This window comes from Ursus arctos, unplaced genomic scaffold (genome assembly GCF_023065955.2).
Source record: "Ursus arctos isolate Adak ecotype North America unplaced genomic scaffold, UrsArc2.0 scaffold_8, whole genome shotgun sequence".
Lineage (NCBI taxonomy): Eukaryota > Metazoa > Chordata > Mammalia > Carnivora > Ursidae > Ursus > Ursus arctos.
Window position 1 is genome coordinate 64038624 of NW_026623100.1, and position 17907 is coordinate 64056530.

The 17907-nt window shown below is 40.3% G+C and overlaps 1 protein-coding gene across 1 annotated transcript in view; it reads right to left on the reverse strand.

Annotated features, from left to right (window-relative positions):
- Nucleotides 1–17907, reverse strand: part of BABAM2 (BRISC and BRCA1 A complex member 2) — a 396696-nt gene that overhangs the window by 237122 nt on the left and 141667 nt on the right. Inside the window, exon 6 of the mRNA XM_026521231.4 lies at nucleotides 16671–16745. Coding sequence (XP_026377016.1) covers nucleotides 16671–16745 — 75 coding nt within the window. The remainder of the gene's footprint in view (nucleotides 1–16670; nucleotides 16746–17907) is intronic.

Consider the following 17907-nt stretch of genomic DNA (forward strand, 5'->3'; position numbering starts at 1 on the left):
AAATCAGTTGTCTATGCATGTGTGAGTCTATTTCTGGATACTCTACTCTGTTACATTGATCTATACTGATCTATTTGTCTTTTTAAAACCATTACCACACTGTCTTAATTACTGCAGCTTTTGCATAAGTCGAAATCAAGCAGTGTAAGTCTTCCAATTTTGTTCTTCTTTTTCAAAATTGTTTTGGCTATTCTAGGCCCTTCCTATTTCTAAATAAATTTCAGAATCAGATTGTTAAAAAAAAAAAAAAAAAAAGCTGGCTAGGTTTTGACCTGCTAGGATTGGGTCAGATCTATATATTCATTTGGGAAGAACTGGTACCTTATAAGGTTTGAGCCTTCTAACGTATGAACGTGGCATATCTATTAGTTAAGGTCTTCTTTAGTTTCTCTCAGCAAGGCTTTATAGACTGGGTTTGTTTTTTTTTTTAAGATGGCACTTTTTTATTTCAAGTTTCTATTTAAATTCTAGTTAGTTAACATATGTGGTAAAACTGGTTTCAGGTGTAGAGTTTAGTGATACATCACTTACATACAACAACCAGTGCTCATCACAAGTGCCCTCCTTATACCCATCGCCCATTTAGCCCATCCCCCACCCACCTCCCTGCATCACCCCTCAGTTTGTTCTTTAGAGTTAAGAGTCTCTTACGGTTTGCTTCCCTTTTTCTTTTTTCCCCTTCCATTACATTCATCTGCTCTGTTTCTTAAATTCCACATATGAGTGAAATCACATGGTATTTGTCTTTCTCTAACTTATTAGCATACAGGTCTTTCATATCTTTTGTTGATTTGTCCCTAAGTATTTCCTATGTTGATGCTATTATAAATAATATTTTTTAAAATTCCAATTTCAAATTATTTGTTGTTAGCATATAAAAATACAACTGATTTTTTTATGTATCGATTTTGTATCCTGCAACATTAAAAATTCACTTATTGGGGGGCGCCTGGGTGGCACAGCGGTTAAGCGTCTGCCTTCGGCTCAGGGCGTGATCCCAGCGTTATGGGATCGAGCCCCGTGTCGGGCTCCTCTGCTGGGAGCCTGCTTCTTCCTCTCCCACTCCCCCTGCTTGTGTTCCCTCTCTCCCTGGCTGTCTCTATCTCTGTCAAATAAATAAATAAAATCTTTAAAAAAAAAAATTCACTTATTGGGACATCTGGGTGGCTCAACTGGTTAAGCGTCTGCCTTCGGCTCACATCATGATCCCAGGGCCCTGGAATTGAGCCCTGCATCGGGCTCCCTGCTCAGCGGGGAGCCTGCTTCTCCCTCTCCCTCTCTCCCTCCCCCTGTTGTGCTCTCTCCTGTGCTCGCACTCTCTCTAGAATAAATAAATATAATCTTTTTAAAAAATTCACTTATTATTCACTACAGCTTTTCTGTAGAGTCCTTGGGCTTTTCTATATAAATAATCACACCACCTGTGAATAAAAACATTTTTGCTTCTTCCTTTCTACTCTGAGTGCCTTTTCTTCCTTTTTCTTGCCTTACTGCACTGCCCAGAACCTCCAGTATTGAATAGAACTGATGAAAGTAAACATCTACTAACCTACCAGCTATTAACCTTAGGGAGAAAGCATCTGATCCCTCATCATTAAGTATGATACTGGCCATAGGATTTTTACAGATGCACTTAATCAGGCTGAGCAAGTCCCTTTCCAGGTCTAGTTTGCTAAGAGTTTTCATCAAGTGTCAAATGCCTTTCTGTGTCTATTAAGATGATCATGTGATCTTTCTTTTTAGTTTGTTAATACAGTGAATCATACTGATTTTTAATGTTCAGTCTACCTTCCATCCCTGGGATAAACCCCACTTCATCGTGATGTATCATCCTTTTAATACAATATTGTATTGAATTTGTTAAGATTTCATTTTGAATTTTACATCTATATTCATGAGAGAGAGTCATCTGTAGTATTCTTATAATTGTCTGGTTTTTGTTTAAGGCAATGCTGTCCTCATTGAATCAGTCAGAAAAGTATTCCCTCCTTTTTGATTTTCTAAAGGAATGTGTGTATAATTTGCATATTATTTCTTCCTTAAATGATTGGTAAAACTTACTAGTGAAGTCATCTGTGCCTGAAGTTTCCTTTACGGAAAGGTATTTAACTCTTTAACTATGATAGATACAAGACTATTCAAGTTATCCATTTCTTCTTGAACACACTTTGGTAAAACTGAGAAATTTCTAAAATATGAGGACGCACAAGCAAATATGCCATTGGCCATTAGAGTGATGATGACATACTAACATACCACGTAGCCTCTGCAAAACTCCACTATTCACTCTTGAAGTAAAAAATTCTCAATTTAATTTTGAAAATAGTTTTCACTTTATGGACCCTCTGAAAGGGTCTTGGAGATACCAGAGTGCCAAGACCACACTCTGTGAAGCTCTAGTCTATGGAACAGATCACCATCAGTATTCCAGGATTTTATGTGAAAGTGTATGAAGTACCCACATATTGAACAGACATTGGGGGCACTGTGGACTACTTTTAGAGTTAGCACAAAGCTTGAAAAACCTAAGTCATCATCTTATCCTGCTCCAAGAGAGCCAAAACCTTTTATAAGCAACCCTGGAACAGAGAATGACACCAACCTTATTTCTGGGTGTCACCCCTTCCAACAATATGGTCAGAATGTAAAAACAAGGCCACAGTAAATGGATTCAAGAAAGGAAATGGGTCCTCAAAAAACAGAAGAAGATGGGAATCATTGTGACATTATTTTATCACGAAACTACATCAAAATATAAGTATGCTGTTAAAATTTGTTTAAAATATATTACAAAAGAAAAAATCCCTGTCTTCCAGTTCTATGTTAAACAGCATTCTAATCAATGGCTGTAGGTTCCTTCTCCTACTCCAAATCCTGGGAATACATTTATAATGAGAAAAGGGGGAGAAGAACACCAGGTAACAGGGAATACAAAACCCAGCTCAGCAAAAAGAACAAAACTGAAAACCCCAAGGATACTTAAAAGACTGTTGTGTCTCAGGATAGGGGAGGCAATGCCAGCCAGGGGCCACAGAAGACAGGCTTCTAAAACTACCTACGGTGAAAGAGCAGTTACTATTTGTTGGCTTCATACAAAACAGTAAAAATGAGTTATTAGAAAAAGAAAAAATTTTAAAACATCAAAATGCAAACCCAATATTTTTATCATTCCAAGACAACACATATGATTATTCTGTCAAACTGCTTTAAATGTTTCTAAAGACTCTCAATTCTGTACTTATCTTATCATTAACCGAAAGAGTTACACTTCCGGTAGCACTGACTGGAAGGTTCCGTCTGCACCCTTTCGTCTCCCTCATTCTCCCAGGTTGATCGTTGAGCTAGGTGAGCAAGCACTTCAGCTACACAAGTGAGAACTTCAGCAAGTCTGAAACATGGGTCACCTGGAGCTTTAATATTCAGTTTCAAATCCTTTGAACCCTATCAGCCCCTTTTCCCAGGCATGTTATATATTGTTTCCTGGCAGATTTCTCTTCCTAAATACAATCCCAATCACAGTACTACTAAAAACAATCATTACATCAAAAACTAAGGATATACTGTATGGTGACTAACATAACATAATAAAAAATTATTATTAAAAAAAACAACTATTAAACTCCTTAGCTGAATATTTAAGGCGCTATCTGTATCACTGTAGCTTTAAAATGCCTTTCCTTCCTTATCTCCCATGACTCTGGACACATGTTCTATGACTTAGACAAACTGCAGCACTGCTCTGCTTTTCCCCAAATGTGCTACTGTTGTGAGCCGAAATCATGCTCATTCTTTGTCTCTAGCTTCTATCAATACTAACAATCTTTCAGGGCCCATCCCAAACGTCACCTCCTTCCTAATCAGATGTAATCTCTCACCAACCCACTGAAAGAACTTTGTACTTCTCTTGTAGGACTTAAATCATTATGAATCGCATTACAGTTGTCTGTGAAGTCATCTTATGCCCCCAACCAGATTTTACTTTTATTTTGAAGTATAAGGCTGATGATTGATGAAAACGGATTCACGAAAACAGGAGACAGCGATAAACTGAACTCTTTCAGATGCCAAGTGGTGCCTTTATGATGTGGGTAGAGAAAAAACCATCATAGAGAAAAACAACTCCAGATTTAAAAATGGTTACCTGTCATGATCACATCCCATAATCCCTGTGCTACCTGGTTCCAATTTATACCTCCCTTTGTGATTAAAGGTGGCAATACCTCCCCCATATACAGGCAAATTCAAAAACACATCATGGAATTAGTATCTACTTAGCCTTAAAAAAAACCAACTGCATAAAACAGGATTAACAAAACAAGGAGGTCTGGGTTTTTTACAAACTCAATAAATACTAACTAATGGTGAAGAGTTCTAATGGAACATTGACCTGATCAACCCTATCTGAAGTTTTGTGCTTATCTCTGGGCACCACAGTTCAAGAGAGATGCTGGCAATCTGGAACATTTCCTGAAGAGAAGCATGAGGATAGAGAAGGATTTAAAACCTATAATATATATATTGAGAGTGTAAAGGATTAAGAATGCCTCGCCTATAAAAGAAGAGAATCTCTAGTTGAAAATACAAGTGTTTCTGTTACAATGCGATATATTCATTCCTTTAAAAAAAAACCTGCATTCTAGCAAATTACATATTAAGAATAAGAAGTTGATGAGAACAATATGGTAAGACTAGACCTTACTTTACAGTTGCCTGTATAGCTTTGTAACCAGAACATTCACAAAAACCAAAGTAACTCCAGTTAAAAATACTGACATACTTAAAATGCCATGCCATATTCCTAATGAATAAGAAATTATTACGGGGGTGCCTCGGTGGCTAAGTCGTTAAGCGTCTGCCTTAGGCTCAGGGCGTGATCCCAGAGTTCTGGGATCGAGCCCCGCATAGGGCTCCCTGCTCTGCTCTACTGGGAGCCTGCTTCTTCCTCTCCCACTCCCCCTGCTTGTGTTCCCTCTCTCACCGGCTGTGTCTCTCTCTGTCAAATAAATAAAATCTTTAAAAAAAAAAAAAGAATTATTACAGTAAATAGAAGACTCCTGAAAATACAAAGATACCTTAATGAAAGGGACTACAAGGAAAGGCTGGACTGCTGAGTTATAGGAAAGAGTGGGGGGGACATCATCACAAGCTACAATGGAGAAGCAGGTTTGGGACAAAATGTAATCATGCCAGAGAGGGACAGCTGTGGCTCACTGTCTTGAGTTTGTTTCTTTTCACAAAGATCAGGGGAAACCATGCAATAAATACATAAATACAAGGTGTATGGCAAAACTGAGACAAGTGGAGGAATATGGCGTGAAGAGACCTTGTGTGCAACCCCACAGCCCTCCACAGCTTGCTGTGTTCATCTGCATTAGCATACTTGGGGTTCAGCTGCTGTTTTTAGTGGTCAAAATATTGATGTGATAGGAAAAATCAACTATGAACCATGGCAACTTCTGTATTATACTGACATGCTTCTACTACCAATCATGTAGGAACTGAGTCATGATACTAAAGCCCTGCAGCAGAATAGACTGTACTTGAAGGATTATCGCCACATATGGGGACAGGGTAGCAAAGCAGGTCAACTGATGATCATTTGAGATACGTCAATAGTCTAAAATTCTAATTTAGAAAACACAAGCACACCATAAAAAATACAGGCAAAATAAAACTATAAAAGAACACCCAGAAAGAAAAGGAGTTCACAGAAGCCACCTGTGATTGTTCTTCATTTTTAGGAGGAAAATACACTATTGTCAGAATTACCACAAATTATATCTGGAAATCTGGGGCAAGAGTAAATTTGGATTTTGAATTCTAGATAGGGAAAATCAGGAAAGAGGAAAAGAGAAGCAACAATTATAATTTATCATACTTTCAGTGGAATACTTTCTCCCTAGTCCACAATAAACTCAATACTTTGAAATACAAATTAAAGACTCAATAAAATCAAAACCATTTCTATTCTGCCTCTACTCCAAGCTCAGACATACATTAAGAACCATAATATTCATTGTCTCATTAATATCTCCCAAAATTTTGTGGATGTGCGTAGCCTGACCATGTTCTAGCAGGGACTCTAAGACTTGGAAGAGAGGATAGTAAATTATATGTTATGAACGGATTATTTGAAAATAAAAGAGAAGATAGAATAAAGAAGGAAGAAAACAAGGAAGGAAAGGAAACATGGAGGAAGGAAAAGAGGGAGGGAGTCTTCAATCACGTGGAGGATAATAGTAAAATACAAACTAGGAGACCACAGTATAAAAACCACTCATCCTCACTGAACCAAATCCCTTACCTTTCCAGGCTGTCCCCAGGGCTTTGTGAAGAAACATTCCCCTCCATAGTCTAGAAAAGAGATTGGCAAACAACTGCCAACAGGCCAAATCCAGCCCAATGCCTGTTTTTGAAAATAAAGTTTTATTGGAACCCAGCCACACGCGTTCATTCACATATTGTCTGTAGCTGCCTTCATGCTGTGACAGCAGAACTGAGTAGTTGTGAAAGAGACCATATGGCCTGCACGCCTAAAATTTTACTATCTTGCCCTTTAGAGAAGACGTTTGGGGCCCCTGATTTAGAGTGTATTTTTCCCTAAGCCCTGCTTCTCTCTTGAGAGGAGGGAGGTGCAACAAGGACAATGAACTAAAGCAGCTAGGGGTCCCCTACTTCAGGAAGGAAGAAAGGGAAGTTCCCTGCAGAGTACGTTTTCAGACCATCTCACTACTTCCTTTGTGATTAAGTCTCAAATGCTAAATTTGGCTCAAGGTTCACAATGACAAATCAGACTTCTTACAAGAATACACAGCACCCTACTTTCACAGCACTTTCTTCCAGGTACACACTCCCCCTTTTATGAAAGTATGCCCACTCCTATTTGACTAGACAGAAACTATTTCCTTTGAGATAAGATGAGGGTTCCCTGTGAATTCTTTATGGTCTTTCAAGCACCAGACAACTGTTTTGCTTTAAAACCAGATTTCACAAGAATGAGTTAAAGCAATCTTTATTGCTAAAAACGCGACTCTTTTGGATCCAAAAAATTCCCTAAACTAAAAGGTCTCAAAATCTGAGGCATCATTTAATCTGTGGTTTAGAGGAAAACCTTTGTGAGGTCAGTCTTTGAATTTACAGTCATCTATCAGGATCAGAAAGCTTTTTAATGTTTGCTATCTTATGCATGCTGAGGAACAACTATAATCAATATATATCACCCTAAATAGCTGGCTGGATGTCAAATAAAGAGAATATTTTGGGGAGACTATCAGTTTCCTTCCTAGCAAATATGTAAAACTAAATGGACTTTCAAACAATTCCAAAGGGTAAGGGACAATGCAAGAATTCATAAAAAAAAAAAAATCCCAGGGAAATTAATTAGCCTAATTCTCTTTTTCTGGGTGCACAGAATGCTAAATCTTCCCCTGTTCCTAAGGGAAGGTGAGAAGAATGAGAAATTTCAAAACTGCAAATTTACTAAAACTCGATCTTTGATGACAAGTCACAAAATGTGACTGTCTCACGCATTTTTGACACTCACGTCATTACCTATTTTCCATGACTATACGAAACAACCAGAGCACCACTTGAAATGGGTTTCCCCCGCAACATTCCCTTTAAACTTTTCAAAGACAGAACAGCAGTAAGATTATCACATATCAAGTCCATCATGAATTAAAGCTATTTCTTGAAAAGCCTTCTCTATGACTGTTTTGCCAGTATGCTATCATTTCCATTGTTCTTAACAATTTAACTTAATCATTTCAGTCCTTCAAGTTTCCATCCTATTTCCACAATTCTTTTTGTCAAATACCCACTGAGTATACTTCCTCCTCACCTACGTTTTCATGAACACCAACAATCTGGTCTCTCCCTGACCATAACACTGAAATGTTTCCTATTCTCACCATCTCTATGGCTCCAGCCAAATCAGATGTGCCCCCCCCCCGCCCCCAGGCCTATTCTTGTTCATTCAATGGCATTTGAGCATTGTCTTCTTCAATAACATTTTAAAATCTGTGGCTTACACAGATTCTGCACTCCTGAAGTCCTTCTACCTAGATGACAACTCTCTTCCATTGGGTCCTCCAAGTTCGGGCCTTTGTTCTCCCATAGTTGTATGTTACACTTACTTCCTCACTTTGGTTTCATGATGCCCTTCTTCTCCACTTTGATCACTTAGCTCCTCTCTGGTCCCAGCTGCCAATAATTAAGACTAGATATTCTGTCAACAGCTCCAAATAAATACTTAAGAGTCTTGGGCAAGTAACTGGAACTTCGTTGGGCCTCCCTATATTCTTATGTCAGTTAAGTAAATTCTCTGGGAAAAGATGAAAGAGTAGGGGTTTCAGAGCTGTGAGGGGGAACATAAGCAAACTGACAGCACTGGGAATTCTCACTGTACTGGCAGGACAGAGAAGAGAGCTGCCCATTTCAGATTACGAGCACTTGTTGGGGGACATTATAAAATAGCGGTGCATGGATGGGCAGGCTCTGGAAACAGGATCCAAGAAGAAACCATTATTTGTTTCAAGAGAAGATTAAAGGAGACTACTCTAGCAGTAATATTGCAGAGAAATTGGACAAGGGAGGGCATGAAGCCAAGGAAATGAAATAGGAAGCTATTACCACAATAATCCAGGTATAAAGAGATTAAGACTACCTGCTTAACCAAGTCTAAAATCATTCTTCAAGCACTCAAGATCTTTCTAACCCATCTTTCCAGCTTTCTCTCTCATTATTCTCTGCAAGAAATTTTTCTACCAGGGGAGCCTGAGTGGCTCAGTCATTAAGCATCTGCCTTCAGCTCAGGTCATGATCCCAGCGTTCTGGGATCAAGCCCCGAATCGGGCTCCCTGCTCAGTGGGAAGCCTGCTTCTCCCTCTCCCTCTCCCCCTGCTTGTGTTCCCTCTCTCACTGCCTCTCTCTCTGTCAAATAAATAAATAAAATCTTTAAAAAAAAAAAATTTCTCTTCCATTCTAGATTGCTCCCTGTGCCCTAAATCAAGTACACCCACAGTCCCACCATGAATAACTTGATCAGCCACACCTTAGCTGTCCCTCTTCCTTTTCCAATCTTTAAAAGCTATGCCTCTTTAGGGGTCTAGTTTATGCCTAAACTTGGTCACAAAGGCTTCTCTAACCATTCCAATCCATAACAACCTGTACAATTTGAAAGACCTACAATTATCCTTATATCCCTTTCTTTTTTTTCTTTTTTTTGGGGGGGGGGCTTGTCTAATCCTCAATAGATTCCATTATCACTTTAAATCAAAATCAATACTTCAAAATCAATATTTATCTATTTAATACTTCCACACAGTACTACTGCACTGAAGAACCAAGTCAAACCAATATGGTCAGGGTCGGGGTTGGGCTCAGGGTCAGGGTTACCGTATTGATGGATGGATGGATGGATGGATGGATGGATGGATAGTTAGATAGATAGATACGTACATACATAGACAGACAGGAAGGATGAAAGCAAGCCTGTTCTGTACACTCTGTAGCAGTTGTAAATAGCTAAGGATACTGGGGCAGGGGGCAGGTGGGCTCTGGAGCTACCTCAGTTCAAGGTTCTCCTTCGGTCACCCACTGGGTCACTGAGATCCCCCTTAACATCACTCTACAATGTGAGTCAAAAGGAGAGAGAAGAAGGGCCTGGATCCCGTCTCTGCCCCCTCACTAACTTCTGAGCCTCTAACCGCTCCAGCGTCATCCCCATTTCCAAGTCAGCCTGACCTCCTCACTTCAGTTAAAATGACTCCTGTATTAACACAATCAACTCTCCTACAGTGGCAGGGAGTTTCAGCATCCCTTCACATTTCCAGCCATCTTGACTGAGAATTACACACCACAAAAGGCTGTCTTCAGCTCCCCCACATTGCCTTCACCTCTTCGCCACTGTCACCACCTGACTCCTTTCTGACTACAGTCTCTCTCCTTTGTGCTGTCCCTGGAGTCCCTGTGCACTGCATCTCCCACTTTGATCCGATTCAGTGCCATCCACGTCACCCCCCTCCTTTGTCTGACCCATTTCAGGGCTTCACAGAGCACATCAACACGTCGCCTCTGAAAAACACTCCAGACAGATCTGCCTTGGAACACAGACCACTGCAGCTCTCGCTTGAGTGTCCTTTCTCAATCTCGTTTATTCTTTCGACTTCAGGACAGATCTAAGGAGCCCTAGCTTCCCATTCTAGCTTCTAATCTAGCAATACAGAGTGTTTCTTGCTGCAGTGTGGTGTGCCAGAAAGACCACTGGCTTTAGAGCCAGGAGTCTGCATCCAAATCCCACTTCCACAAATTGCTCCCCGGATCACTTACATAATGGTGCCTCCAGAGTGCTCATCTATTTAAAAACATGGAGGGAAAAAATTACCTTGCAGAGTTGTTGAGACTATTAAGGAGAGAGCGTATAGAAAGCACCTCGTCCAGTTCCTACAAACAGTGTATATTCAATATCTATAGTTCCCTTTCCTCACTCCCACCCTTCTAAGCTTCGCACTGCCAGGCCGCTAATAAATGAGGCTGGAAGTGCTACAGCGGGCTGCAGTCCTGCCATCACTATGCCAATAAATCCATTTACATCTGAGTTTATTGAGCCAAAGTAGAAATCCATAGCTTCTACTTAGAGCAGCAGTTCTTAACCCTGGGTGTACATTAAAATTACCTGGGGGACTTTTAAAATAAAAGAATATTTGGGCTTTACTGCCAAAGATTCCAGTTTCATTGACCCGAGGTAAGGCCAGGTTATCAGTGCAGCCCAGCATGAGAACCACTGATTAAAATTAACTGGCATCACCCAGAGTTAAATGGAACCCAAGGGCCCTTGGCACTTGTGGCCCACTGTTACAAGATCCCCCCAGACAAGACCATGCATAGATGCAATCTCCCCAAATTTACTTTGGTTGCATAGACTCTTAAAATAATCTCAGGGAACCAAGCCACTTCATATGGATCTCTATCACTTGATATGGCAGCAATCAAGGTGGAAAAGTATCCAATAAATATGTAAAAGAATTCAGGAGTCTCAGACATCCCAAAGGAAAACACAATACGCACCTCAGGAGATAATTTTAAAATATACTTCTATGCCCTAGAATACCTGAAAATCTAGGCCTAAGCTGCTTCCTGTATGAAACTGTACATTAGTTATCTTTCAGTTAGTGGCTCCAGTCATGAATTCACCAGCCTTATGAACAGAATGTGTATGTGATGGTTAACTTTGTTTCAACTTGTCAGGGCTAAGCAATGCCCAGAGAGCTGGTAAAACATGATTTCTGGTTGTTCCTTTGAGGGTATTTAAGGAAGAGATTAGTATTTGACTCAGTAGACTGAGTAAAGAAAATCCACCCTCACCAACAGGGGTGGGCATCATCCACTCCTTGAGGGCCCAGACAGAACAAAAGGTTGAGGATGAATATTCTCTCTCTCTCTTTCTCCTTCTCCACCCCCTCCTCCTCTCCCCTTTTCCTTCTCCTCCCTTGAGCCAGGAAGTCCATTTTCTCTGCCCTTGAACAGCCCTGGTTCTCTCGCCTTCCCGCTCCATGACTTACACCAGCGCCTCCTCTCCTCCCCTGGTTCTCAGGCCTGTCCCGGTTCTCCATCCTGCGAATGGCACGTGGGGGACTTCTCGGCCTCCATAACCTTAGGAACCAACTTTGTGAGGAATCTCCTCTTATACATGTTTGATTTTTTCTGTTTCTCTGGAGAACACTGACAAACACAGATTGGTTCCCTGGTTCAGAATCAGCGTCTGCACCTCTGAAGGCAAAATGCAGTGTCAGTCCATCCACTGCTCTCAGAGCCCAGCCATCAGGGACCGCCCTGTGCTCTGGGGAGCTGCACCGTATCTACCTGAGAAATTCTTCAGAACACCCTTCTGCAGCCCACCTGGCTACCAGACGGCCATGGCCAACACACACAGGCATTCTGTTTGGTCAGCAGTGTTTTAAAAAAATATGTATCCATTGCCATCACTTAAAAAGCAGCCATTTTTTCATATGCAAAACCCCCTGAGATTCCAGGCTCCCTTTAATAACATCTGCATACGTGGCACCATGAGGCCCCTCCCTTCACGTGGCAGCCACTGTGGAGCTGCCGAGCGGCTGCGCTCCAGCTCCAGCCCAGGCCCACTGGCTCCCCGCAGCCCTCACCAGCTCCTACGGTGGTTCATCCAGCCAGAGTCCCTCCTTCTCAGGACCCGCCTGGCCCCAGGAGCACCTGCGGTTGCTAACGTCCGTGTGACCGAGGAGGCAGCTCCTACGTGGGATAACCTCAGCTCGTAAGTCGTCTTAGAGGTTCTCCTCCGGGTTAATGACCTTCTTAGGGCACATGTGATTCCAATCTGGATATCTTCCTGACACTCTCCGCCTGTCCGGGCCCCTGAACCTATCCTGATAACCTGACCTTAATTCCTGCTTTCGGCCTCTGTTTGACACAGGGACCTGCATGCCACTACTGTGCCCTCGAGTGTGCCCTGCCTGATCAGTATAGCCACGGTGGCTTCTGAAGAAGGATGAGAAGGCTGAGAACCTCGTCTCCTGACACAGATGGCCCACTTCAGCTTTTCACCTTCAATTTTTCCATACTGTGTCATGATTCAGATACCACAGTGGGACTAAACTGCAGCAAGCAGTCCTTCAGACAGTGTGAAGTTAAACGATGCCAAGAAGATTCCTGTAGAAACTAGAGTCCAAGTACTTCAGTCATAGTAAACTGGTTACGGTCCCACCTCGGGACTGGGCTAGGGCACCATGGTACCAAGTAGACTACTGCTATAACATATAGCAGTATACAGACTATACAGTGTATAGACTATTGCTATAAAATGAATTTTTAGGGGTGCCTGGGTGGCTCAGTGGGTTAAGTGTCTACCTTCGCCTCAGGTCATGATCTCAGGGTCCTGGGATCGAGCCCCACATGGCGCTCCCTGATTGGCGGGGAGCCTGCGTCTCCCTCTGCCCCTTCCCCTGCCTGTGCTTGTGCTCTCTCTCTGAAATAAATAGATAAAAGCTTAAAAATAAAATAAAATAAAATAAAATAAAATGAATTTTTTGTGTCCCCCCAAGATGTATATGATGATGCTTAATCCCCAAGGTGACAGTATTTGGAGGAAGGGCCTTTGGGAGGTAATCAGGTCACGTGACTGGAGCCCTCAAGATGGGACTAGCAGAGACTTATAAGAAGAGCCTTGAGAGAGAAGCTCTCTCTCTTGGCCACATGAGGATACAGCGGGGAGATGGCTGTCTACAAGCTATGAAGCAGGCCCTCACCAGACAATGGATCTGCGGGTGACTTGATCTTGGACTTCCCAGTTTCCAGAAATATGGGGAATAAATATGTGTTGTTTAAGCCACACAGTCGACGGTGTTTCTGTAGAGCAGCCTGAATGGACTAAGACAACTATATGCACAATTATGGTTTTATCTAACAAAGAAAAGTTAGCACTGATATTTTTTAAAGGTTATGTTTGTCACATCTACTATCAGCAGGAAATGATTACGATTTAGCCCGCTAGTGCAGTGAGATTCTGCCATTTTGCTAGATATTTCCATACGATGCTGCCGAGGGGGGGTCCTAACTGTAAAATTTTAACTTGACTATATTCTGAATAAACTGGCTCATTAATTTAAGAGGCTGCTTCACATAAAACTTTGTTTACAAGTAAGCTTCTCCTCTCCCTAAAACACTGTATTCCGAGCTTCTAAGTACTTCTTGCTCCGGTGATAAAAAATTTTAGTAGACAACTAGAACTTTTCCTTAGTTATCTCACTACGGAGTATACTTTTCCTGAAGAAAAAAAAAATGGTTTCCCAGCATCATATACTCAGGTTTAATAATTCTCAGAATAAGAATAAAGAAAGAATATGTATAAGTCAATTTTCACCACATCCTGAAGAAAGTCAAGGGCAGCATCTTCTAATGACATATGATTCAGCCTCATGACCAGTTCTTCAAGAAAAAACGTAATAGGTATAAAACAATCTTTCTCTGGTTTAGTAACTGTAGTGACTCTTAGACTTTTGTCATTTCAGTAATCCCCCTTTATTCTGGGGACCACAGCTTCTCAACATAAACCTACCAGTTGGGAAGTTCATGGGTGCAGACCTGGCCCAAGTGGGACAGACCCGGGAAAGCTGATCTATGCCTGTCTGTAGATTATCCAACATGGGATCCGTTTCCCACTATATGGACTATGGAAGTGGAGGATTTGAGCTACATTTCCCATTTCATTTATAGTACTTCGTGCTGGATTTCCACCACCCGCAAATAAAGAATCCTAATTAATACAGAAGTTATTTTTTTTTTTTTACTGACTGAGTTCTTATGTAAATGATTTATCTAACCCACTGACTTACCTCATCCAAGAATAAAATTTAGACACTGAAGTCCACACTCATTTTCAGAATAAATTCACTCTATTCTACATAAGAACCATATATGCCTAAAGCATAATATTAAGTAAAATCATATTGCTGAATATTTAATGGTTTTTCATTCTAACATCAAAAAATTCTATTAGTGGATAAAAGACGTATGCTTGGGAATATAAGTGGATAATGGCTTCATGATGGAATAATGAAATCTCACTGTGGCAAATCAGGATGCAGTCAAACTCCATGCTGTTCCAATACTTAAAAGGTCTAGTTCACCTTTCATTTCTTTGGGATGGCCACGTAGAACTACACTGATGCTGGTGAACAATATCCTCATCCTAGGAATCTGAAGAGTTTATTTGGGGACTGAGACTATCAGTAGCAGCCTGATCATCAGATTAGGAGCATCCAAATGCTAATAATATGTAAATCAGTTCCTAATGCGAACTTAAGTTTTCAGAGTAGTATAGCCAAATGTCCCACGGTTATGATACAACAACTTCAGGAACTTAGATCTTAAAACTTTCAACAGGTATTGTGGATTCCTTCTGGGACACAGGTATTTTTTTCCTGGTTGTTTTGTGCTATACAAGAGTTTCTTTCTTTTCTTTCTTTCTTTCTTTTTCTTTTTTTCTTTTTTGTTTGTTTGCTTGCCTTGTTGCTTTACTCTCTTTGCACAAACTAAAGGTCCAGAAAGACATCAGTGCTTCAATGTAGGCATTTCATCTATAATAGAAATGTCATTTCATCGTACTTTGGGGGGTGTGGGGGGAACGCTTTCCATTTTCCCAAATAGGTTCCACTTTTTTCCTGTCTGACCAGCAAGGAAAGTAAGGACATAATAATATAAAGTTAGAACTCTTAGAACTACAGAAAATACGGAAATTTGATTTTGAAGAGAAAAAAAATTAGATTATAATTCCAGAAGGATTTTTTTCCTTTGACCTTCAAGAACATGAGCAGAGGCAATGTTAGGTTCAAATAAGACAACCACTCAAACCAATAAAGCCCAACGAATCAAAACAAAGATACCGTAACTGTAAATTTATGAATTAAAGAGATTATATAAATAATGTATTCTTATATACTTCTGAATTTGGTTTTAAATGAGCTGAAATCGAGTTTTAACTGGAATACATGGAGGTCAATGAGTCTGCGATCTAAGAGTTACCAAGGAGACAGCTTGCCACCCTAATAGAGCATAATAATTGCTAAAACCAAATTAATTATGCTTGGTAATCACAGATCTCATATGTATATTTTCCACAACAGGAGTGTGGAGAAACTAATATAAATTGCTGACTTCCATTCTCACTTGGACTTCATAACCCTTGGATACAGAGTGGAAAACTAGTCAACTAGAAGCTAAAAATAAAAGTTTAATGAGGCACAAAAATCCCATGTTTTACTTAGGGGAAAAGAAAATAATTTCCCCACCTTGAGCAGAATGTATTTTAAAAAGTGTTCCCTAATCTCTTCTATAGTCTATAGTGTATATTCCAGCAGACCATACTCTCTGAACAACATCAAATTAAGAAGGTAGGAATTTTTCTTATATTAGACTAAAGCTATATAACTACAGGTTGAAATATGGGGCTGAGGACAGCTAGCCATATCTTAAATCACAACCAAAATCCTCATTTGTGATGAACCTAGGCCTCGGGTTAAGGCTTTCTGTTCAGAACCTGCTCCCTGGTCCAGGTGGCTTCCCTCACACTAACCGTAGCCTAGTCACTTGGATTCTGCCTCTTCTGCGCAAAGCATGCGCGGACCCGGCCCCAAGATGGCTGCTTTCCCAGCCACACCCTGCTTGCACCATATTTAAAGGAATGCCATATACGCTGGTTTATATCGATTCTGGACACCCCAGCTGTGAAGGTGCCTGAGATCAACTGCTGACACAAATAAGGAAAATGAGATGCCCCTTAGCACAGCATAGTTAATATGTAATCCTACCTAAAGACAGAAGGCCTATTAGATAACTTCCATTAGAGTCTTTCCTCCCCATAAGACTAACAATGATTTTTCCCCCAAATTTAGTTTACTTATACTAATTGTATCTTATAAGGAAAATTCATTTTTCCTTTTAGGGCTACTATTTTAGTTTTTAGATAACAAATTCAGTGAATCTTCATATAATAAATAATTTAAATAAATCCGCTATCTGAAAAAGATGCTGGCAAGCCAATCCTACAAATATTCAGAGTTAAATAAATTACTTTAAAAACTCATTTACGTTTAAATAATTACATTTAAAAGCTCATATGTGGTATCACATATTTTTACCTTGAGAAGATATGTGGGAATATTGCTGAAATCCACTGGCAACTTCAAAAGGAAACGAGCTGAAAATTCACCAGTCTGTAGGACAAAAGATATAATAATAAAGATTAAAATAAGAAATTGATTGTGAAGTGACAATTATAGCCAAGGCCACAAGTTCAACCTGTTCAAACTGGAGGCATTTTCAATTTGGGTTTCCTAACATTAGCAAGAAAAGAAGGTTGGAAAAGCAGGGAAAGATCAAAAAGAATTCTTAAATTATTAGCTACTAAAAGCATAATTAGAATTTTTTAAATCTGCACTTTCAATGTGCAATAAAATTATAATGTCGCATTACCTTTTTGGGTTTTTTTAAGTGTAAAAAGAATACATGAATGTGTGATTCTTTTTTTTAGTCCAAGCAATAGAGACAGACCTCTCCCTTTGATTCATTTCCTTTTTATTCAAGCATTCAGACCACTAAGATTTATAACCCACAAGCGACTGACATACATCACTATCCTTTACAGTGTGTCTGGGAGTGCATACAAAGGTCAAACTTCTGCTGAGCGAAAGCAGTCTATCAGTAGGTACCCCAAATAAGATTCTAATTTCCTGAACAATGTATTAACACATTATCACCAACTAATATTTTTCAGTAATTCTATGAGCATAGTCTCCATAGGAAAGATGTACAGAGGTTTAGAGATTTAAAACACTTAACCAAGCCTAAATAATGACTTCTACTTTTTTTAAAGAAAAAAACAACTCGTGTAAAAGAAAAAGTTTTCCTCTCAATTTATGATGATGGGAAATCATAAAGTTGTTTTTATGATGGGCATGGCTAAGGCATCATATTTTTTTTAAAAAACTTTGTCATAGTGTGGAGAAGGGGCTTTCCAGCTGGGCTATCAGACACCTAGGGGTGCCAAGGAACCTCTGCAAAGGCCACAAGGAAGGGTGCTGAGCTGGTGGGGTCCTGGCTCTTCCAACCTCTCCCCCTGCAAGCCTGCAGTTCAGCTTGGGATTTTGACATATTGGGTTTCACTATGACATGCTGTTTGCACAAAGAACTCCAGGGATGATCTAGAACTAAAGAGTGGATCTCTCTCATCTTTTATTTTGGGAACACTGAAGAGCTCCCAATATCTCCACTGTCTTCCCCCCCTTAAACACACACACACACACACACACACACACACACACACACACACACAAAACAAGCACCTCCAACCCCTAAAACACATGCTTAAACACAGCA